The 26,072-nt window shown below is 43.0% G+C and overlaps 1 protein-coding gene across 5 annotated transcripts in view; it reads right to left on the reverse strand.

Annotated features, from left to right (window-relative positions):
* The window catches only part of LOC119660774 (calcium/calmodulin-dependent protein kinase type 1), a 396,728-nt gene that overhangs the window by 65,933 nt on the left and 304,723 nt on the right, over window positions 1–26,072 (reverse strand). For all 5 annotated transcript variants that reach the window (XM_038069548.1, XM_038069544.1, XM_038069545.1 and 2 more), the window contains one exon: window positions 11,795–11,869. In XM_038069548.1, coding sequence (XP_037925476.1) covers window positions 11,795–11,869 — 75 coding nt within the window. The remainder of the gene's footprint in view (window positions 1–11,794; window positions 11,870–26,072) is intronic.

The raw sequence follows: 26,072 nt of genomic DNA on the forward strand, positions 1-26,072 counted from the left end.
CCGAGGAATCTGTTGTGGACTTACGAAAAGCCTATGGTGGTACACAAACGGCCTCAATATGAGTACCAGCGGAGGCAGCGCAGATGTTGTTGGCTGCTGGAAGGGTTCGGATTGGATGGGTTTTCTGCCTTTTAAGAGAACAAATTTCACTGAAGAGGTGCTTTAAATGCCTCATGTTTGGGCACTCCGCGAAGGCATGCACCGGCAGCATGGATCGATCCGATCGATGCAGAAGGTGTGGGGAGGAAGGTCATATTGCCAGAGAGTGTAATAGGGACCCCAAATGCCTACTGTGCGAAGTAAAACAGGGACAGGATAACCGGCATATTGCCGGAAGTGGTAAATGTCCGGAATTTAGGAAGGCGCTCACTACAATGAGAAAATCAGGTTTATTCAAATAAACCTGAATCATTGCAGGGTCGCTCAAGATTTACTTGAGCAGACCACGTTCGAATCCGAGATGGAAATTGCCATCATAAGTGAACCATATAGAAACCGTCACGGTGGCATATGGGTCACAAATTCGACTGGTGGAGCGGCGATATGGGCTTGTGGTCGACAGGCCATTCAATGTACTGCAAGTCAGGCAGCCAGTGGCTTTGTGTGGGCGAAAATAAGTAGTGTATATGTATACAGCTGCTACGCCCCTCCAAGTTTGACACTGTCTGAATTCGAGCAAATGCTTGATAATCTTGTTCTCGACGCAAGGGGACGAAATCCAAAGGTGATTGCTGGTGATTTCAATGCTTGGACCCTAAAGTGGGGTAGCAGAGAATCAAATGCTAGGGGGCGCAGTTTAATAGAAGCTTTCGCGCAGATGGACATAGTTTTGCCTAACGAAGGTGCTGTAAGCACCTTCCAGAAAGGGGGGTCAGGCTCAGTTGTAGATCTGACCTTTGTCAGCCCTTCGCTGGCGCGTGGTATGTCCTGGTTCGTCAGCGAACACTACACCCACAGCGATCACCAGGAAATCTTCTTTGAGACATGTGTCGAGCCACAGGGCAAAGAACTATCATGCCCGAAACCGAAAAAGATCTCAGGCTGGTCTGCAAAATCTTTGGATAAGCAGACTTTCATAGAGGTGTGGTTAGATCAACCTGATAAAGTAGGCGCCTCTACGGAAAGAGCCGTCCATTTGGCTCAATGCATCACCAAAGTATGTGACGCGTCCATGCGTAGGAGGTGCTCATTCCCCAGTAGGAGACCAAGCTACTGGTGGAATGATGAACTGACCGGTCTTCGATAAGCCTGCCACCGAGCCAGAAGAGCGGCTCAGAGGGCGGTAGGTAGAATCGATCAGGGGCAGAAAAAGTGCGCCTATAAGGCAGCTCGCAAAACCCTCAAGCACGCCATTCAGCGAAGCAAGAGGAAATGCTTTAAGGGGCTCTGGTCAGAAGCGGACGTCAACCCTTGGGGGAGAGCTTATGGAATCGTGATGGGACGATTCAGAGGCCGTTTATCTCCGGAGATCACGTGTCCCACCCTCTTGCTGGAAATCATCCAGGGGTTATTCCCCCAGCAAGAAGAGAGTACCGACAATTTCCAGCCACCTCTGAATGTGACGGCAATCCCGCCAGTCACCAGAGACGAGCTGTTGGAGATCTGCGGTAGAATAGGAGACGATAAAGCACCGGGCCTGGACGGAGTACCGAATAAGGCCCTTAAGCTTGCCGTGAAATCCAGGCCGGACATGTTCGCTGAGTTGTTCGAAGCGTGCATATCCGAGGGAATATTTCCAGCGGCATGGAAGCGACAGAAGTTGGTACTTCTGCCTAAGCCTGGTAAACCTCCAGGTGAACAATCGTCATACCGACCCATACGTCTTTTGGACACGGTGGGGAAAATGTTAAAGCGGGTAATCTGTGATAGACTACTCCCGGTTGTTGAGAGCCAAGGCGGCCTTTCAGATCGGCAGTATGGGTTCCGAAAAGCCAGATCAACCATTGATGCCATCAAATTGGTTACTGGCTTGGCCGAAGATGCAATCCATGGAAAGGGTAGTACCAGCAAATATTGCGTGGTAGTAACCCTGGACGTGAAAAATGCATTCAATTCGGCCAATTGGAATCTGATACGCAAATCCCGAAGGTTGGTATTCCCGCCTATCTCGCTGATATCGTCGTCGTTACTTAACTGAAAGGATGACGGGACCCAGGAGTACGTTGTTTCCGCGTATTGGGCCCACTACTGTGGAACATCATGTACAACGATGTACTTAATCTTCCCCTTCCGGAGGAAGCCACGGTGGTGTGTTACGCTGACGACATAGCATTGGTTGTTGTCGCAAAGCATCTCGAAGATGCTAAGTTATACTCAAGCGAGGCAATCAGTGCTGTCGAATGCTGGATAGAGAGCTCTGGTCTGACGCTTGCGGAGGAAAAAACAGAAGCGGTCCCATCACTAAGCGCCGGAAGAGAAATTGCGCCTGTGTTAGAATCAGAAATCATATCATCAATTCCAAGCCGACCATCAAATACTTGGGGGTGGTGATAGACAGGAAGCTCAGCTATAAGCAACACGTACAGTACGTTTGTGATAAATCATCCACTGCTAGTATGGCCCTGGCGAGAATGATGCAGAACGTGGGAGGGCCACGGCATACCTCTAGGTTGCTTATAGCCAGAGTGGTGACCTCGATCATGCTCTATGCGACCCCAGTTTGGGGCGAGCCGCTGCGGATGTTAGTTAACACTAGCAAGCTGAATGCAGTCTACAGGAGGACAGCCCTGAGGGTATGCTCTGCCTTCAGAACTGTCTCAGATGATGCAGCATTCGTCACCTCTGGAATGATGCCGATTGGCATCTTGGCAGATGAGGTGGCGAATATATACCATGCAAAGCCTATCTCTCCCTTATTGCAGACGCTGAAACGCTGAGAGGGAGAGATCCATAAATAGATGGCAAGAGCGGTGGGAACGCTCGGGAAAGGGTCGATGGACTCACAGGCTCATTCCTGCCATCAAGGAGTGGTTGGAGAGACGACACGGTGACATTAACTATAATCTCACCCAGTTTCTCACGGGACATAGAGGATATCTCCAATACCTTCACAGGTTTAAATTGGAGACCTCACCCGACTGTCCAAATTGTGATGGAGTCCCAGAGGACCCAGAGCATGTATCCTTCCACTATCCGAGACTTGTGGAAGATAGGAGGAATCTAGAGGAGACTCTAGGAGAGGTGCTGGTACCAGAAAATCTGGTGCCGAAAATGCTAGCACATCAAGAGAATCGGGATGCGGTCAACTACATGATCGCATCTATACAAGATAAATTGCGAAATGCAGAGGAAAGGGGAAAAACGCGGTCACGTGCGCCGCGTATAGAAGAAATGGGATTAAGCTAGAGTCATGTCCCGAGATATCGAAATTGAAATGACAAATGAACGTTGACTCATTGTTGAAATTGTTTCTATGAAAAACTATGGAAGTTATGAACAACTGCATTAAGGGGGTCATCCCGTGTGAAGTCCGTTTTCTTTGGCTTTTTTTGGAAATTTTTTGTGAAGAACTGGATGAAGACACAATTACGAATTTTTCGCCATAGATTTATTAATATCTTGAGCGTGCATAGTAATTTTTCCACCCCCATCGCATAGTTGGTTATTGAAATACAGGGTAATTTATGCACCCATCTCCAAAAAAAGTGTTTTTCTGCTGCCAAACTAAAGGCCGCTGTGATCATCTTAAAGGAAAAAAGTGAACGGCATTTTAACGTACAGACTTAACTACAGTCGGCAAACTAGAATCATTAGAAAATATTAAAAGCTAAATGTTTGGTGGTGTTAAACTTTTTCTTCAATGAATAAAAAAAAAATTGAACGAATCGCAATTATCCTAGTTTGCAGACCGTAGAAATATGGTCTGAATAAGTCGTGAAAATTTCAAAGAATTTCGTTGGATAGATTTTGGGCTATGGTGGCAGCCGATTTTCAATATGCAGTTTCGAAAAAGTAGAATGCGATTTTTAACCATAAAACCTTAACTGACCATTAATCTGCTATATCTAATCCATAAACTTTAGGTTTCTTAAAGAAACACATGTCCAGCCTTGGCTTCAATTCCTATGATTTTAGCGAAGTCATTCTAACCTCATTCGGATCGATAAATACGAGCTCCATTACGGCGATCGAAATAAATCTGGCTTGTGACTTATCACGTGTTTAACACTATAATTTCCGAACGACTCAGAATATCAAAAAATCACTTTGTCCATTTACATATTCTACACTATATCTAGATACAAATGATGCAAAAAAAATAATTCGATTCCTCAAATCCGACACACGGGATGACCCCCTTAAGTTGCTTAATGGTAGTAGCGTAAAACCTATTATTAAAGTTTTCTTTATTACCAAATTAATGAATTTCTGAATGTCCCTATAATATTTCAGCAGTTAGAAAACCCTTCTTAAGGACATTTATTCAGTAAACCAAATACCTTCAAACAAATACATTACTGGCAAGGAGACTGCATACAGTAGGTTCAACTCCCTACCCAATGCCTGAATTTTTATGGTAGAAGAAAATCATTATATCATCCGAAGAAACTAAACAACGAGAAAGGGAAAGACCGATTTCAAAAATACTGTATTTGTTTTAATAAAGAAAATTTGAGTTAGCCAAGCAAACCCCTTTTTTAGAGATGACTTCTTCTGGCTGGAAACCACATTGATTTGCAACCGTCAAAGATCTTCCAAAATTATCCAAATCCTCGATGTGGTATTTATTAAGTTATTTATTTCTTTTGCTAGTGCCGATATTATATTAATGTTTTGTGAGGGCTTCTTTATTTTTTAGGAACGCTTGTACCTGCGTGTGTCAAATTGGCAAAATTCTGAAAAAAGTGTGGTGTAATTTTATTATACCGTACGTTATCGACCACTTTGTCTGCCTCAGGAAGAGATATAGGTTTCCGCTTCATTAACTGTGCCTTTATAATGTGCCGAGCCTTCTCAATCGGATTCACATCATGGAATATTTTCAAGCCAGTTTAGCGTAGAAATGCCGACTTCTGCTAAGTCTGCTTGCATGCTTGGCGATTTTTGCAAAGCAATTCTTCGAAATTTGTTCGCCAGATTTACCTCTCACGGCGACATTTCCACTAGATCTAAACAAATTGAATTTCGATACCTCGGAGAATATTAATCCTTAATCCTTCTGAAGTTGAGCGCCGTGCACTTTGCTATCAGACAGCTCTTTGAGGACATAAGTTGGTCCCCCCCCATTCTTCGCGAAAACGTCCATGTGATCAGATCTCTTTCGCCTCCTTGCACATAAACATATCTAACGGACTTCACAGTGTGGAGGCGATCCTGCAAGCTTATTCCCTTTACCAGACGATTTTCACCAGCGATGTCTCTTTACACCCTTCCGGACCCCACTTTCGGCTCAAAAATTCAGCTCGACATTCATTCATTCGACAAGGGTTTACAAATTTGCTCACTATAAATCTACTAAACTCAACTCTGCTATCTACATCACCCAAACTTGAATTTTTGTAATACAAGAATTTTCACAATACCCTCAAATTAGGCTTATAATGAAGTGTAGTATAGATCCAAGGGCGAAACGTTGATTGGTACCCACGATGGAAAGCAAAACCGCCTGGGAAACACCTACTCAACCAACAGTTCTACTACTAAACCCTATCTCCACCTCCAAGTTATCGCTTAGAGCTTTTTCTTAACGAAAAGCTGCAGACGAAGAAAGATGAAGACGAGTCTCCTGCGCCTAAAAACGGGACAAGTTGTACCAACTGGTCCTGCAGGTTGGGGTTGGGTAGGGCTGACAACCCTACACGGAGAACAACTTGTTACGAAGCCACGAAAGGAGACTCGGACTGGATTGACAACACAGCGGCGAACCCGGCAAAGAAAACGGAATAACGATTTGCGCATTGTCTTATCAAACGTGCACTCCCTGTACAAGGAAGGAGCTGCCGAACAGCTGGCCGATACCCTGTCAATATAGGACCAGTGTAACAGCGGTGCAGAAAATGCGTTGGACAGGGACCGGTTTCCTGGAGAAGAGTCACTACATCATATATTATAGTGGCCATTCAATAAACCAAATTTAGAAATATAAGTGTCATTAGCGCTCATGCTCCTACAGAGGAAGCTACAGAGTTGGAGAAGGATATCTTCTACGAGGCAGTAGAACGGATCCTCGAAGCCTGTCCCAAGTATGATATCAAAATCATACTTGGGGAATTTAACAGCCAAACAGGGATGGATTCCATATTTAGGCGATACGTTGGCTCCCATAGCTTACATAAGGACACCAATGATAACGGACTGCGGATTATCGAGTTAGCACTGTCACACGAAATGCCTGTTGGAAGTGACAAATTTGCGCAGAAAATGATTCCAAACAAACGTCGATTCACCTAGACGGGACCTCTTTTAGCCAAATTGACCGCGTGTGGATCGAATGCCGCCACTTCTCAGCCTTGATGAATGTCAGAACATATTGAGGGGCCAATATAGACTCGGATTAACTCCGCCATGCTATTAACATAGTATGCTGGTCCCAAGCCCAGGTAAAGGAGGATGGTTGGAGGCAACGTACTCTGTACTATCCTCAGTAAAACAAAAATAAAATGCTGAGATCAGGGAAAGAGATAAATAGAGTATAGTTGGAGTTATTCTACTATGCTAAATCCTACCTGATCTCTCTTGGTGACAGGCCCCGCGACAGGTCGACCAAGAAAATGCATAGAATGTCGTTACAAACATGATGATCGGATTAAGTCACAGGCCTCGGAGAAATGCTAGGGCGTCCACCTCAGTCGACGCGGCAGGACGGGTCCCGGTCCTGTCGAGAAATGGGCAAGGGTTCTTGACGCATGGACGGCGTCAGGACGTAAGCAAGTTAGTCCGCACACAACGAACAAAACAAATACGTGTCTGCACGCTAAATGTTGGTACCCTAACTGGAAAGACCGAGGAACTCGCAAGAGCCCTTAGGAAAAGGTGCATTGACATCTGCGCTCTGCAAGAAACCCGATGGTCTGGTTCCAAAAGCTGCGACATTGAACGCGAACGCGGTAAAAATGGCTACAAACTTCTCTATTTTGGTAACCCACACACTCAATATGGTGTTGGCATTGCCATCTCAGAGGGTTTCCGTGATGCCATTAAAGAAGTCGAACGATTTGATGATCGGCTGATGAAGCTGACCATTATATCAGCTGATCGCACTATTCACTTCTTCACCGCGTATGCACCACAGACAGGCCGACCTGATGCCGAGAAAGATGCCTTCTGGCAACTTCTCGATGAAAAGACTTGTCACGTGCCTGCTGACGATTACATAATCGTTGCCGGCGACCTTAATGGTCATGTGGGTGAAAAGGCAGACGGTAACAGGTGCCATGGGGGAAAGGGGTTCGGAGCGCGCAATGAAGGTGGCGAGCGTATAATCGATTTTGCGGACACCCATGACCTTGTACTTATGAATACATGGTTCATCAAACGATTGTCTCATCTTCCCACATTTTATAGTGGGAACAATAAAACGCAAATCGACTATATTCTCATAAGACGTCAACATTTTACCACTGTCACTGATTGCAAAGTCGTTCCCTATGAGACCATCGCACCTCAACATCGGCCGTTGATTGCCGTCCTGCGAATTAAGCCACCGATAAAACGGCGTGAGGAACGCACTGGCCCGCGGCGCATTAAATGGTGGCGATTTGGTGAGAAGAAGAAAGAAACGATCTCACTCATACGATTGCCAACCATTACGAATGTGGAAGAATCATGGAACCAAATGAAAGACACGATCCACAAAGCGGTCTCTGCAACCCTCGGGGTCACCAAGCCGGGTAAGCGGTACATCAACCGATATACTTGGCTTTGGAATGATGATGTTGAAATGAAGGTCCGTGAAAAGAAACGCCTCTACCACAAATTTCTCGACGATGAAACTCCTGCTAATTGGCAAATTTATAAGAATGCCAACCGGGAAGCAAAGAAAGCGGTCGCTGTCACCCGAGCGAACCATTTCAAAAATCTTTACGATAAACTGGACACTCGGGATGGCGAGAGAGATCTGTATCGACTTGCTAAAAGCCGTGATGAACGCACACAGGATATCGAACACTTCTGCTGTGTTAATGACAAGAACAGTACTTTGCTTACCAACCGTCGAGCCGCAACGGATAGATGGCGAGAATACTTCGAGCAGATTTCAACTGGAGAATTTGCTCATCCTCCACTTCCACAATCATTGCCGACATTTGGAGCAGTTCCACCAGTCAGCGCAACTGAAGTAGAGGAGGCAATAAAACAAATGAAATCGGGGAAAGCAACAGGACCTGACGACATCGCATCTGAGCTCTGAAGAGCGAAGAGCTGGGACCCAACACTGTGGCTCAGTGAATTCTTTAACCGGGTTATTCAGGAAGGAAGAACACCATCTGGCTGGCAAGAAAGTACCACTGTTCCAATATGGAAAAAGAAAGGTAGCCCAGCAGAATGTTCAAATTACCGTCCGATCCCGTTACTTTCCCATACCATGAAGATTTTTGAACGCATTCTTGACAACCGTATTCGCGAAATCGTTGAAATAACCGTGAATCAAGCCGGATTTGTCAAGAACTGCGGAATTACTGACGCAATACACGCTGCGCGGTCACTCATGGAGAAACACCGTGAGAAGCATAGCCCTCTTTACATTGCCTTTCTGGATCTAGAGAAAGCGTTTGACCGTGTACCACACGAACTCATCTGGTATGCTTTACGACAACACTTCGTGCCAGAAGAACTCGTGCGCTGAGTTCAATTGCTCTACCACGATCCGAAAAGTAAAGTTCGAAGTATGGCGGGTGTATCAAAACCGCTTCGTGTCTCTGTTGGAGTTCATCAAGGAAGTACCCTCTCACCACTCCTCTTTGTCCTTGTTATGGACACCGCCACACGGGATATCCAACGTCCAGCGCCCTACACACTGCTTTATACAGATGATGTTTGCCTAGCATCTGATAGCAAAAATGACCTCGAGCAACTTGTTCAAAAATGGAATGATCGCCTCATGCAACACGGTCTCAGATTGAATTTAAACAAAACTGAATTTTTGACGACCGATCCCCATGAAACAGGCACAATCACTGCCAGCGGCAGTGATCTGCCCAGAGCTGAGCGATTTAAATACCTCGGGTCAACACTATCAGCCAATGGAGAGCTGCGTTATGAAATTGCTTCACGCATTAACGCAACCTGGATGAAGTGGCGTTCCACAACTGGTGTCCTTTGTGATCGACGTATCAACGAACATCTCAAATCTAAAATTTACCGCAATGTCGTCCGTCCAGTCGCTCTCTATGGTTCTGAGTGTTGGCCGACCATAAAAGACAATGAACGGCGTCTCGCGGTAATGGAGACGAAGATGCTACGTTGGACTAGTGGCGTCACACGTTTAGATCATATCCGAAATGGGGATATCCGCGATCGTTATGGGGTTGCACCGATCGTGGAAAAGTTGCGAGAGAGGCGTCTTCGATGGTATGGTCACGCAATTCGTGCAAACGAGAATTCACTTGCAAAGATTGGTCTGAACATCGAAGTCGATGGTAAACGATCAAAAGGCAGACCTAAGCAACGGTGGCTTGATACGCTGGATGGGGATTTGAAAGCCTCGAGATTGCACCCAGATCAGGCATTCGATAGAGCCAAATGGCGAAGCCGATCACGACGAGCCGGCCCCGCTTGTGAACGGGACAAAGGCTGAAGAAAAAGAAGAATACAGACTCGGATTACTATCTCGTTGGCATGGTGCCCCGAACTCGAATAACAACACCACTCAGAATCCACTTGACAATCAGGTGAGAGTTAACACAGAAGTCATCTACAGCACAGCCCTCAGTAACACCTATAAGGAACAAATAGATGACGCAATAACGGCAGCTAAATGATCTCTTATACACCTCGTTACTCATCCTGTCGAGACAAAGAAAATCTGATTTCCAATTGAATGGGCATATTGGAGCAATGGGTTGATTATTTTGATGAACTGTTCAACAATGAGACCATCAGCTAGTTGCAGGTCGCGCGAACTGAAGACGATGGACAAATGCCACCAAGTATAGAAGAACCAGTCGGTGCAATTCATTGGCTCCAAAATCATAAGTCACGAGGAGCCGATGGAATTACAACCGAATTGGTTAAATATGGCAACGGCCAATTACACCAAGCGATTCATCAACTTATGCTCAAAGTGTGGGACAGCGATCAATCAATGCCTGAAGGCTGGCAACGAGACATTATCTGTCCCATACACAAAACGGTAGATACCACGCAGTGCAGCCATTATAGAGGTATCACGTTGCTGAGTACCATGTATAAGATATTCTCCGCTATCTTACTAGGTGGGATAGCCCTACACGGCCAGAACATCATGGGCTCATGCCGAAGAGGCTTCCCTTCAGGCAAATCAGTAACAGATCAGATTCTCTCTGCGGCAAGCGAAAAATTGTTGGAGTATGAATATCAGTTGCACCATCTTTTCATCGACTTCAAGGTCGCCTAGCCGCATGACCAGGGTAAAACTGTATACGGCCATGAGAGAAGTCGGTATCCCAACGAAATTGATAAGACTGACTAGGCTGACCCTAACCAATGTGGGAGCCCAGATAACCTTGAAGACCATTCAACATCAGCAACGGTCTAAGACAAAGGGGAGGCCCTATCATGCATCGTATTGAACTTGGCCCCGGAAAAAGTGATCCGTGATGCTGAAGTAAATGCGAGAGGCACAATCCTTATTAAGGCCACTCAACTACTGGGCAATGCTGATGATATCGAAATCATGGGAAGAACTACAAACTGCCTTCAGCCAGATCGAGCAGGCGCCTCGAGATCTTGAGCTGCACATCAATGAAGGCAAGATGAAATATACGGTGGCAACAACCAACAACATCAAATCACACTGAGCAAACGAGAATAATAAAGATAGGAGACTACAACTTTGAGACCGTTGATAACTTCTCCTATCTAGAGCCGAATATCACAACCGATAGGTTGCTAGGACGATAAAATCTGCGGACGGTTGTTGGCAGCCAATAGAGCTGAAATACAGCTTACGAAAACTGTTCCGCTCGAAATGTCTCACAATAGGGTCAAAGCCCTTACTGTATTTACTGACAATGATCTTACCAATGCTTATGTATTCCTCAAAGACATAGGTTCTTAGCAAGGAAAATTACGAACTCTTGGTCACATTCGAGAGAAGAATTCTTCGAAGAATTTTTGGCCCCCTACATTAGGGTGGACGATTCCGTAGCCTACATACGAAATCTATGAGCGATACCATGACTGTCTGGTTGTGAATAAAATCCGGCTCAATAAGTTGCAGTGGACGGGTCACTTTTCCCGTATTGATGAGGAAGATCCAGCCCGGAAAGCCTATAAAGGAAATATCTATGGTAGAAAGAGAAGACGAGGCAGATCCTGCCTGAGATGGAACGATGGCGTAGATAAGGATCCCACACAGCTTTTAGGAATATCGAATTGGTGGACCTCGGCGTAAAGCTGGGATACATAGGGTTCCTTATTAAAGCAGGCCTAGACCGAATACCGGTTGTTGCGTCGTTGATGATGACGACTGAAGATGAACTCATTCAATTCCAATTATAATAATTTATACTCAGAAAAAATATGAGCTAGCAGAAACCCAGCGTACTTTTATGACCTTTCAAATTCAGCTAGACTACGTATGTAGTAATATTTTTATGTCCGCCACTCTATATAGCTTCTGTTTATTTATTAAGTATATATTTGCAAATGTACTTACAATTCCATAACTAGGTAAACTTTCGTCTTGTCTTCATAAGTTTCCAAGAGTTGAACTATATTTGGATGTGTTAATCTAAAAAGAAAGTAAAATTAGATCATCAATCAAGAGTTCAGAAAGAGCATTTGAACTTTAAGGGTATTTAAAAAAGTACATTATTATAAGTGAGTACAATTCAAAATTAAAACTAAACCATTAATAAATAAAAATTAACCCTAGATTCTAATATACTGGGTAAGACTATTTAGGAATGTGTATCTGACGAAATATTGCTATAGACTATTCAATAGACTTTCAATTCTAATTCTCTAATTTTTGAGTACTTACAAATGAAGTAATACTAAGAATATATTGAAGGCATTTTCGAGTTACATTTTCTTCATGCTTTTCACTTATTATACCACTTAACGCGAGGTAGAATATTTTATGTTTAATTTGATATTTCTTATTCAGATTTTTATAAATTTAGAGTTGTATTTACAAGAAGTTGTATTATTATATTAGTTTCACGAAATCCCTTATGCATTAAATTTTAAGCAAATGACAACAAGTACATTCACTTATTCAAATACATAAATAGGTTTTTCTGCTATTCACCTTCTGAAATTAAAAGCTAGCTTATCCATAAAATATTTTATAGATTTAAGTGAGTGATGACGCAGATATATACATGCATATAATATCCTTTTTAAGGTTTGAATTAGGAAGTAGTTAGTAAGCCGAAATCCATATAAAAGGAGGTGTAAATCTTTGCCTAAGCGAATATAGTCATGTGGAGTATCAAATTAAAGGTCTCGATTAGTACATTCTGAAATTTATCAGTTTGGACATTACAATACACTATATTCTCCATACCGATACCTGAGGATTTGCAAAATCTCCTGTCAAGCGCGTCCCTTCGTGCGGGTGGAGGAACCGCTCGGTGGATGCGTTATGGGCATGCACCAAAAATCAGCCCGTGAATAAAAATTGGCTATGGGAAGGACACCCAGAAATCAAACCAAATATGAAAGACGAGAAAGACAGGTTTTTACGGTGCAGGTTTCGGAAATCTAGTACCGGCGGTTTTAGAAAGTGGGCAAGCGGGCTCCCGGCCGTCGATATCCCGCGACCGCAGTGCCTCAGTAGTGACAAATTTGGCTACTCACTACTGAGGCCAACATTGCCTCTACGCAGTTGAGTTTCATTGCGGGACTCGGAAAGGAAGTTGGTTAGTCCCCGGATTGACATATTTACCGATGATGTAAAAGACAAGTGTGGAAGGCAGCAAACTGCAACAACGTTCGTTTCACTAGGGGAACGCATTAATGAACTCTGCAAGTTCATCAAAGAGAGGCGGAATAGCTACCAAAATATCAGAACTCTGATACGTGGCATTAAGTTTTCCTATATTAGTGCGGTCAACCTCAACTACTCGAGACTTGCTCTCGTAAACCATTCGAGAGTCGAATGTGGAGGTGGCGGTAATCTGTGAACCTTACCGGTAGTGCCAGGTGAGTGAAAGAGTCATCTCGAAACGCGGCGATATGGGCATATGGACGGTTTTATAAGGACAAAAGTGAACGGCATCCATATTTACAGCGCAATATGAGGAGATTCTAGGCAGCTGGGTGTTGGACGTAAGAGATCACAGCCCTAAAATCATTGCCGTCGATTTCAACGCGCAGCCTTAAGACTAGGGAAATCGTGTGACGAACACCAAGGGACATCGCACTAGCCAACGTTGGATGTGTGGCCAGACTCAATCGTCGATCTGACTTACCTCAGTACCTCGTTGGCGAGAAGGAAGGTTTGGCGGGTGAGTGAACACTACACCCACAGTGACTACCAGGCCATTGGAAACAGAACAGAAGTTTAAAAACCAGGATAGCTGGGTGATCCACTGAAGCTTTCGAGAAAGAAACTTTCCCGATAGCTTAAGAAGAAATACAAAAGCCTCTAAAACCACCTGGCGCACCCTCCTCACATCGCTCTATCTGTTCTTTAAATATTATGAGGAAGATGTTGGAGAGGCTGATATACAACAGGCTGTTTCCGCTCGTCGAGCTAGCGGGTGGTCTATCGGAGTGGCAGTATGAGTTTCGCGGAGCACGGTCCACTGTCGATGCAATAGCAATGGTCATGGACCGTTTGCTCGGGAGGCATTGGCCGCTGGTAAGTGCTGCGCGATGGTGACACTGGATGTCAGGAATGCTTTTAACTCGGCCTACTAGGGTTGGATTAAGGGCACCGTGGCTAAACTGGGTGTCCCTGGTTACTTAGCTGGGATAACCGAAAGTTACCTCTCGAAACGACTTCTTTGGTACAAGACGGACAACGGACCGAAGGGATATTTTGCGACAGCAGCTGTTCCCCAAGTCTCGGAGTTAACAATCGATGCCAAATTGAGCTTCAAGAGCCACCTGGGTTATGTGCGCGAAAAGGCAGCAAAGGCTAGTTCATCTCCAGTAAGGGTGATGCCTAATATTGGAGGGCCAAAATCTAGTCGCCTGCTGCTTATCGCAGGGGTGGTGAAATCCATCCTGCTACACGCCGCTTTTGTCTTGAAGTGTGCACTGGATAACACAGTGAACCAGGGAAGAGGAAGTTCGGTATACAAGCCAATCGCGGTAAAGGTGTGCAGTGTACATATGAAAGTATCTGGTGAGGCAGTGTGTTGTTTCCCTTGGACCTTCTAGCAAATAAGGCAGACTGCCTTCACCGGAGAAGGAGGGCGAATCCGGCCGAAATGACTGCGGGCTTCCGGAAAGCCACTAGGAAGGAGCTATACAGGAGATGGCAGCAACAGTGGGATAATTCCGAAAAAAGCCGCTGGACCCATACGCTGATCCCGTGTGTTGAGAGATGGGTCGAGTGGGGCAAGGAGAATTGAATTACTACCTAACATAGCTCCTTACAGAACACGGTGGATACAGGCAGTACTTATATCGCTTCAGATTGAATGAGTCCCCAGAATGAGCCGAATGCGCCGCTACATCCGAGGACCCGGAGCATATTATGTTCCATTGTGCGAGATTCGCGATTGAAAGAGGAAGGTCAAACGATGCCCTTAACGCAGTTGTCAGACTCCACAATTTCGTGGAGGAGATGCGGATGTCTGCAGAAAATTGCGTTTTGTGTTCATCTTACCAGACGAACTCTCTAAGTACGCCTTTCCATTTCTACATAGCTAAAAATGCAAAATTTTCCTTCACTAATTGCTAAACTGCAGATATACACGTGTACATATCTATGATGAACAAAACTATTGTGCTCGTCCTAAAAAAACAAACATTGCCCATCTAAATTGATGCATCTTCACGCATTTCCACTTTACTACGTGCCAAGAAAACTATACACAGGAGGAGCAACTGCGACACCGTGCCCTTTGAAGTATTTTTCGTTCTAAGTTGAAATTAATGTCATTCTCAAAACGAATATTTCAGCTCTGGCCAAGCTCTGGTCAATAAGGCGGATTTGCGTTCAATATAATTCGTAGTCGTGTCGCATTCTACGAATTATATAAAGGAGCACTCAACGTCTGCGAGCCGCTACGGTCACGCTGCTCCCGGCAGAGGTGAGGCAGCGTCTGACGATTTGCCTCTGGCCTGGTAAGAAACCGTAAAGCCGCCATCGCTTCACTTTTTTGAATGTCCATGTTTTTTTTACAGTTGGTATATAGTTGAAAAAAGAACTAGGTGTTTTTCGTTATCCTGTAAATATTTTTTTTCCCCGCATACAATTGTTTCGGAAACCACGTGCCTCTTTCCTCAGCGCAAGTACGGTACTGAATCTTTAAGGAAGTTCTGCCTTTGATTCCCACTAGGATATGACAGATGCTGCCTCGTGCTCGAAGCAACTCGCAGCCAAGTGTTCACTTTTAGGTGTGAAATTTTGCCCGCACAATTCCCGTCATGATCGAAGGTGCACAAGACTCTTCCATCTCCATAAAAGAATCCCCAGTGTATAGTATTTTTGCCGCTGCATAAAAGCATGCAATATGTACTTAAAGCAAATACCACCGGTACTTACGTACCCATACATCTATCCCATTGGACTCTACCTGCAATTCATTCAAAGTCTTGAATTTTCAAAAAAAGCAACAAATTTGATCTATTATAATTTTTTTAGTAATAGTGCCATCTGCACCAAACTGGTAAGATCATGCTGCATATTATAGCCTACATTGCTGCAAAATGGAGCAGGAGGGTTTTGCACTCAATTACTAAAAATTATAGTAATATACTATTATTAACTTTGTTTAAACAGATATTGCTATGGATGATATTTCGGAGCCTAAGCGCCATATAGTGGCACGCTCTTGACTTTTTTCAGATTTTTCGGTTGACTAGTTTCTGAGAATGGGTCCGTTAAAGAAATGATCACTTTCAACCCCCCGCACTCCGCACCGTCCAAAAAATGTCAAAACTAACTGCAACCGAGACCTCTCATTTGACACTCCACATGACTATATTTGATGAGAAAAAATGTACACCGCCCTTTAAATTCGACGTAGAATTACATAACTCACTGTACACGTGAGAATTCAAAGTTCCCACCAATCGAGAAAAATGCGTGTGCCAGACAGACAGGTAGACGGACAGACAGACAGTAAACCGAATTTAATAAGGTTTTGTTTTAAACAAAACCTTAAAAATCAAGAAAAAAGGAAAATTAAAATGTACCCACGGACCCTGCCCATCACACCTTGAGTCCCTTCATTTGATACCCCACATGACCATATTCTGTGAACAAAAAGATTATACCCCCTTTCTCATGTATGAGGAGCCTTCCCTCAAACTCAACACAAAACGACGCCATTTGATATAGATCACCTTCTCGCTCTACCGTTTCCGAGTAAATCGGCAATGGCATTCAGACAGACAGACAGACAAACATCGAATCGATTTTAATAAGGTTTTCTTTTACATAAAAGCTTAAAAATGAGTATGTAAGTAATCAATTTGGATTTAAGGTTATCAATTGAGGCATCAAGTTAATATAAATCGAGCGTACACATATTTCCGATTTACTTCATACACAAAAGCATACATAAGTATATATACAGCACGTATATTCAATATTGCTGGTTTGATTAACAAATATTTCTACTTATCTGAATTAGGCACTATCCCAAAGCTTCATTAGCATATACATATAAATACATACATATGTCTGTCTCGAGTAATTGATATTGATCAAGGAGACTATACACAGGAGGTGAAACCGCCTAGGCGAACTTTAAAGTTTTGCGGGACAAAAAATATAGCATTCGGTGGGTGGGGCTTTTCAACCAATCATTCGGTTTGAGGCATTTTTTGTGCAGCCTTTTAAACTAGTTTCATCTTCTGCGATTAAAAAATTATTAAACAAATAAAACGAAATGTTTCCCTGCGAAGCCCCCTTTATATGAGATCTCTTTATTGTGGTATTGATGAATTGATATGTTATGATGACGACATACGCCTTTTAGAATACACAAAATTCACATAAAATGTGAAAGTTTCACCTTCTATAACTTTGTTAATAATAGTTGGATTTCCCTTAAACTAACTAAAGTTACGCCTTATATTATTCCTAATGTTTATGCCACATTTTGTACTTCCAGCATGAACTTTAGGGGAGTTTCCGGTTCAATTTCTAGAATATGATAATATACTATTATTAACTTTATTTGTGCAGATGGAACGGGATGTATTAGGTTGTTGCACATGAAATGGCCGATTTAGCAATCAAGTGAAGCTAGTTGCGATTTTGCTGTATCAAACTACCACCAGTTGGCGCTGTTGGTGTCGGATAATGAAGTATAAATACATTTAATCAAGGAATCATTTCAGTTTTGACCATCGGTGCGATAACAGTGAATAGAAAGGAAAAAAGGATGGAAAAGAGCCGAGAACGTATACTTTTTCTCTATGAGTTCAAACTCGGTCATAAAGCAGCAGAGGCAACCAAGAACATTAACAGCACATTTGGAGCTGATACGGTAAGCGAACGAACCACAAGGCGGTGGTTCGAAAAATTCCGGTCAGGCGACGTAAACCTTCAAAGTAAGGCGACGTAAACCTTCAAAGTGAGCCACGTGGACATCCAGGACCATCGATTGACAACGACGAGCTGCGTTTGCTAGTCGAATCCGACACACGTCTGTGAGAGACATTGCAGGGAAACTGGGCGTATACTATTCGACAGTTCCCCGGCAGATGCAACAACTTGGAAAGGTGAAAAAGCTCGACAAATGGGTTCCGCATCCCCTTACGGAGCAAAACATGGCGCTTCGAATGGAAATTTGTAGTTCTTTACTCTCCCGCAACAGAAGCGATCCCATTTTGCACAGAATAGTGACATGTGATGAAAAGTATATATTATACGACAATCGTCGCCGATCAGCACTATGGCTAGATGCTGATGAGCCACTGAAGCATATGCCGAAACCGAGCCTCCATCCGAAGAAGGAAATGGTGACTGTTTGGTGGTCTACAGCTGGAGTTATCCACTATTATTTTTTGGTACCTAGAGAAACGATAAATTCGAGGAAATGCACCAAAAATTGACTATTCAACGGCCGAGATTGGTCAACAGAGATGGTGTGATACTCCTTCACGACAATGCATGACTTCATGTATCCAGAACGGTTCAAAAGTTGAACGAATTGCAGTATAAGACTATGCCTCATCCACCATATTCACCGGACTTTTCGCCAACCGACTGCCACTTTTTTAAGCATTTGGATAATTTTTTGGCGGAAAAACAATAGGCTGTCAAAATTACCTTCGACGAATTTATCAACACCCGACAGTTGGACTTCTACGAAACTGGCATACATGCTCTTGAATCTCGCCGGGAGAAATGTTTTGAATCCTGGCACCTATTTTGATTAAATAAATAAATTTTTTAAGCTCTACAGTCGTTTCAAATTTCAGTACCAAAATGGCCATTTCACTTGCAACAACCTAATATTTCGAGGCCTAGATTTCGTTTAGATACACGACTGTGATTTTTTCAGATTTTTCGGTTGGATGGATTCTAAGAACAAGACCTGCTACACTTTTGGAGGGTCCTATTTTGAACCCTCACTCCTCTACCTTTCATCCGATATCAAATATGGGACCTCTTTCATATGATTCATACCCACATTCTGTGAAAAGACAATTTTGCAGCCCCCTTATTGGACTTATTGGATTTCATTTACAAATCAGGAAAACCACTTTGAAATTAAACAAGTCCGGAAACCGGAAGCTAGACGCTTCAAGTATGAAAGGTTTTGTGTATTTCTTCTATAAAGAGAATTGAGTGTGCATTTGTCCCATTAGTGTGTAGCACGTAATATATGCTTATATTATCCACTTTCAAGTGATATTGACATTCATTAGCTTGAATTTCCAGAGAAGTGGCAGCTTTGACCTATTATAACTTTGCTAGTAATAGTGGGATTTTCACCAATTTTGGCAGGATCATGCTCTATGCTTTCGTGATTCTAGAGTGAACTTAAAGGGGGCTTTCCTGTCAATTACTAAAATCATAGTAGTGTACTATTATTAACTTTATTTGAACAGGTATCGGTATGGAGGGTATTTCGGAGCCTAGGCGCCATATAGTGGCAGCTCCCTGATTTTTTCAGATTTTTCGGTTGGGGAGTTTCTGAGAATGGGTTCGTCAAATAAATGATCACTTTCAACCCCCCGCACTCCCCACCTTTCCAACAAATGTCAAAACTAAGAACGGCTTCGAAAAGTACTAACCGAGACCTTTAATTTGATACCCCCTATGACTAAATTTGATGAAAAAAAAATTACACCCCGCTTTTGCATTATATTGCACTATATGCGTGAGCGTTCACAGTTCCCACCTTTCTACCCAATTTGGTGTCAATCGCTACAACCGTCTCCGAGAAAAATGCGTGTGACGGACAGACAGACAGACAGTAAACCGATTTAATAAGGTTTTGTGTTTACACAAAACCTTAAAAAGAAATATATTTGGAAAAATATGAATAAAATGGTCAAATACTATGTAAACAATTGTGAATCATGTTTGATAAATAATCAGACTCGGCATTTGAAAGAAGAAATAACAATCACTGACACACCTGGTAGTAGCTTTGAAGTAGTATTAATAGATATAGTGGGGCCCACTTAGAATATCAAATGATTTAAGGCATGTATATTTTAAGAATTCAATGCGACTTAACCAAATATATGATAGCTTATCCCATAGAAACAAAGGAAGCACGATCCATCTTAGTACAACAATGTTTTTTAAAATACAAAATAAATTTTTACAACATTGAGATCAGATAGGGGAACCGAGTTTGCCTAATTTTCGGAAAACTAGTTAGACTTCCATTAGATAATAATAATAATCCAGTATATAATTTAAATGATTATGCAAATGGGATTAAAGTTAGAATAAAATACTCAATAGATAAGGCAAAGAAATTATTAGAAATAGCAAAAAATAGACGTAAGGAATATTATGATAGAAACATTAATAAATCAAATTTTAATGTAGGAGACTTAATAGTCATAAAGTACGAAAACAGAAAAACAATTCGGAACTAACGGGAAAGAGAAAATTTTTCACAATAATAATTTAAAATTATATAAAACTTTTCGAAACAATATGTAACTAAAACCAAAACAACATATTCGGATCGAGTAACAAGCCTCGGAAAAAAACCACATCGTTCAATAAGTCCCGGGACTAGCGTAGAAATGGCGCTAATAATGCCATTTATATACCAAGGTTCAGAAGTACCAACCTTCAGATAAGATGTGTCAAAATTTGATGTAATTCGAAACATAACCAAGAAAGCTATAGTTGTTAAACTGACGCTACCTTTGCAATCGTGAAAAAATGGACCAAAACGAGTTTCGTGTGTTGATAAAACATTGTTTTCTAATGGGGAAAAAACACTGTTCAAGCTCAGCAATGGCTTGAAAAACGTTATCCGGACTCTACTCCGTCGAAAACAACCATTTGTCGGTGGTTTTCGACGTGAAACGCGGTCGTGCTGATACAAATGATGCGGAACGTTCGGGTCGGCCAAATGAGGGAGTAACTCCCGAAAACACCAAGCAAATATTGAAAATCGTGATGGGTGACCGCAAAATGAAAATGCGCAAGATAACTAAGATGGTGAACATATCAACTGGTAGTGCATCTACTACTTTGCACCAAAAATTGGCTATAAAAAAGGTTTTTTCCAAATGGCTGCCGCGTTTGCTCACAATGGAACAAAAGCAACAACGTATCAATGATTCGGAGAACTGTTTCGCACTGTTTACCCGCAATAAACAGGATTTTTTGCGTCGATATGTGACAGTGGACGAAACATGGATTCACCATTTCACTCCGGAGTCAAGTCGACAGTCAGCTGAATGGCGTACGACCGGTAAAAGCCGCCCGAAGCGTCCAAAAACACAACAGCCGGTAAAGTGATGGTGTCCGTATTCTGGGATGCGAATGGTATAATTTTCATTGACTACCTCGAAAAAGGAAAAACCATCAATAGCGACTACTACATGGTGTTATTGGATCGTTTGAAGGTCGAAATAGCGAAAAAACGCCCACACATGAAGAAGAAGAAAGTCATCTTTCATCAAGACAACGCACCGTGCCACAAGTCAATCAAAACGATGACCAAATTCAACGAATTAGGCTTCCAACTGCTTCCTCATCCTCCGTACTCGCCGGATCTGGCCCCCAGCGACTACTGGCTCTTTGCGGATCTCAAAAAGATGCTCCAAGGAAAAAGATTTAGCTCAAATGAGGAGGTGATCGCTGTTACTGAGGCTCATTTTGAGTCAAAAGACAAATCGTTCTACAAACATGGCATTGAAAAATTAGAGAAGCGTTGGAATGATTGTATTACCCTTGAAGGAGATTATGTTGATGAATAATAAAGAATTTTGCCGATAAAATGTTGTTTTCATAGTTAGTCCCGGGACTTATTGAACGATGTGTTATTAGGGCATCCACCTCAGTCCACGGGAACGGGCCCCGGTCATGTCGAGAAATGGGCAAGGGTTTTCGACGCATGGACGGCGTCAGGACGTAAATAAGTTAGTCCGAGCAAAGCAAATACGTGTCTGTCCGCTAAATGTTGGCATCCTAACTGGTAAGACCGAGGAACTCGCAAGAGCCCTTCGCAAAAGGCGCATGGATGTCTGCGCTCTGCAAGAAACCTGATGGTCTGGTGCCAAAAGCAGGGACGTAGAACTCGAACTCGGTAAAAATGGATATAAACTTCTCTATTTTGGTAGTCCACACAGCCAATACGAAATTAGCATTGTCATCTCAGATGGTTTCCGTGATGCCATTAAAGAAGTCAAACGATTTGATGACCGGCTGATGAAACTCACCATCATATCGCACTATCCACTTTTTCACCGCGTACGCACGACAGACAGCTTGACCTGATGCCGAGAAAGATGCCTTCTGGTAACTTCTCGATGCGAGGACCTGCAATGTGCCTGCTGACGACTATGTCATCATTGCCCGCGACCTTAATGGTCATGTGGGTGGAAAGGCAGACAATAACCCGTGCAATTGGGGAAAGGTGTTTGGAGCGCGCAATGAAGGTGGTGAGCGTATAATCTATTTTGCGGACACCCATGACCTTGTACTTATGAATACATGAATGACTAATAGAAAACAAATCGATTATATTCTCATAAGACGCCGACCGTTACTGATTGCAAAGCCGTTCCCTATGAGACCATCGCACCTCAACATCGGCCGTTGATTGCCGTCCTGCGAATCAAGTCATTGAGAAAACAGCGTGAGGAACGCACTGACCCGCCGCGCATTAAATGGTAGCCATTTCGTGAGAAGAAAGAAGGAATGATCTCATTTACGCGATTAACAACCGTTACGAATGTGAAAGAGTCGTGAAACCAAATTAAAGACACGATCCACAAAGCGGCCTCTGCTACCCTCGGGATCACCAAGCCGGGTAAGCGGTACATTAACCGAGATACTTGGGTTTGGAATGACGTTGTTGAAATTAAAAAAACGCCTCTATCACAAATTTCTCGACGATAAAAAGCTCGAAAATTGGCAAATTTATAAGAATGCCAACTGGGAAGAAAAGAAAACGATCGCTGTCATCCGAGCGGCCCATTTCAAAAATCTTTACGATAAACTGGACACTCGGGATGGTGAGAGGGTTTTGTATCGACTTACCAAAAGCCGGCATTAACGCGCACACGATATCGAAAACTTCTATTGCGTTAATGACAAGAACGGTACTTTGCTTACCAAGATAGCGAGAATATTACGAGCAGATTCCAAGTGAAGAATTTGTTCATTCTCCACCTCTACAATCATCGCCGACATTTGGAGCAGCACAACACTTTCTTCTTCCAGAACCAAAGAAGATTTTGTAAAAGTCAAAAGTCAGCTCGGCAAAGTAACCTCGATTTGAATCAGGCAGAAGACTTCTGGATAAGTGTTTGGAGCGAACCTAGCCGGTATCCCATCTTCTGCATGAAAGAAAATACAGATTCCAAGTTAAACATGGCATATTGTCGAAATGTACATGAAGTCATTTAATGTCGATTGCCGATATTAAATTGTATTTCGAAAACGAAAATCAACTTCATTCCTTGCTCAGTTTGCTCCTCATCCAGTTCAGCAGGTATATTGGCATGCAGTTAAGTTTGGAGAAATGCCGCATGAAAACAATTCGGGGGGAACACACGCCATAATATTATAACATCCAAATTGAGGGTATGGATTCAGACGACGTCTACAAATACCTCGGCATATTGCAAGCAAAAACACCTCCTGTGGCAATAATAAAAGTTGCTGGGGTTCATTTGAACGGCGTCTGGATTGTCCTGAAAACTGAACTGTTCGGGAAAAATAAAATCATGGCAATCAACACCTTCGCCATTCCTGTCCTTCTATATACTTTCGGTGTGATACAGTGGAGTAATACGAATGAGAATCTGTCAATAGACGGGTAAGGGTAGTTTTTTTGCAAACAATTAAATGCAGAATAGAGCTGCCGAAATATTGAGGGTCATTATCCCCTGTCATCAGAGAGGAAGGGGACCACTTAATTTAAAAACACTGTATTACAATCAAGTGCATTCACGTCCTGAGTTTTTCCTGGAGAAACAATCCTCTAACCAATTACATCAGGCTGCCGTCATGGCAGATAATAAATGATCTCCTTTGAACTGGAGAAGCAGAAAATGGGATGCCATGTCGAATGTTATTTCATTCCAACAGAAAATCGACAAGTAGAAAGAGAAACCCATTCACAGAGATCATATAAAAAAATTGTTGTTGCCAGGGATTGACATTGGTAAACGGTACATCCTTTATGACTCCTCAACACTAACTCCAGTTGTAGATTATGCAACTGTGAAGAAGAGACCATCCAGCACATAAAATTTGCATGCAGGACATTGAGAAGTACCGAGTACACCAATCGTCATAACTCCGTCTGCAAGATTCACCATCATAATCTTGCGTTGAAGTAGAACGTAGTGGGAATCTACCATCCTTATTATAAGTATAGTCCGCACAGAATCTTCGAAAATGATCGGGTCAAACTACTGTGGGATCACACTATTGCCATCGACCACAGTGTTAATCATAACAGTTCTGCTTCTGAAGGAAGAACGAGCGTGCTGGAAAGCAGGAAAAAAAAATTCGAAACTACCGCCCCTTTGACGGACGATATGAAGCAGACTTGGAGTGTGGTAATGTGGAGTGGTAATTTCAGTGAGGGGCTTAGTCCCGGAAAATTTATATAAACCACTGAAAACGCTCGATCTGAAGACCGGGCTGTACATGGAGATGCGAAAAGTGGTTATCCTTGCAACCTGCCATAGTCCGAAGAGTCCTATCCGATAACAATCTGGCCAAATGGACTTCAGTCTTAATTCGTACTGCAGATTATAACCACTGCGTCACTGCTTGAAGTTTTTGCGAAAATCACTTTGCGTTGAAACGCATCATCGCCGTGATGCAGGCCTTTGGATGTTGCCTTAAGCCCATTCCCTTAAGTCCGCATCCACTTGATGTCGCACTGAACCAAATGGAGAGCAACTTGCTCTCAATATTTATGGGCCACGAACTCCTCTTTTTGGGTTTAACACCTAAATTTCAAAAATTGAAAGAGGAACGAAGACGGTTACGGTTTCATACCAGGGCAGAAGCAACTCACCAGCCGTTGCCTTACCTCTGCCCTGGGACCAGCGTGATCGAAGCAGGTCGTTATAAGCTCCCTTTCATAATCCGCAAAACATGACAAGGGTGCGAATTACATCCAACGTAAATCCGCCCACAGGTCGGACCAAAACCTGGCCGAAGCTAGACAATTTTTGTTCAAGGATTGAGGAGTCCTCAGTCTGCATCCAGGAATTCCTGTGGAATTAACTCCTGATTAATAAAAATACTTACCTTTGGCTTGCTCTTTTGTAAAGCCCAAACACCTTTATTCTTAATCTCCCTGTTTTCACTAGAAAAAATGAAACACGTTGTTTCTGACTTTAAAATAATTTATTTTTAGGCACTTACTTATTATAATTTATAACTATCTAAATTCTGAATGGGGAAAGCCCATTACAGTTCTGTTTGTCAACGAGGCCGGCACAACAAGTACCATCGAGGAGGAGACATGAATTAATGACTTCAGCACCGCGGAATTTGAATGATCATTTGAATGAAGCGACGGTTTTCCATCCGCATCATGACGACATTGCAGCATTGACTTCGATGCAATCGTGCCATTAGCAATGTCGATGATGCATTGCCGGCATTAAGTGAATAGTACCATTGGTACCGATGCGAAAATAGCCTAAAAATTAGGTACCAGTAGCAGAATTGACGTTAAATCCTTTAAAAACCGCCAAAAACCCCCATAAGTTCATATACAGGGTGCGGCAGTATAACTTCCTTTTTTAAAATGCGCGCCACTCAATTTGTTAATGTCATAGCGGAGCGCTAGTGGTCTCGTTCAAGAGGGGATACTGTAAAGTTTTGTCCCGACATGGTTCAGTCGCCATCACGCGTTGGAATAGTGAGGAGCGTGCCTTTGCCGTTGAGGTTTACTTTTCAAGCGGATGTTCGGTTATTGCAACACAGCGTGCATTTCGGAATCGCTTTAATTTAGCCCCGTTGGCTCCCGTCCCAGACCGCAAATCAATTGTTACCTGGGTCACTACATTCAGACAAACTGCAAGTGCGACAAAAGGAAGAACTGGAGTCCCTCGGCCCGTTAGATCACCTGAGAACATTGAAGCAGTGAGAGCGTCAATGTTGCGATAGCCACGGCGTTCTG

The sequence above is a fragment of the Hermetia illucens genome, chromosome 7, assembly GCF_905115235.1.
Source record: "Hermetia illucens chromosome 7, iHerIll2.2.curated.20191125, whole genome shotgun sequence".
Lineage (NCBI taxonomy): Eukaryota > Metazoa > Arthropoda > Insecta > Diptera > Stratiomyidae > Hermetia > Hermetia illucens.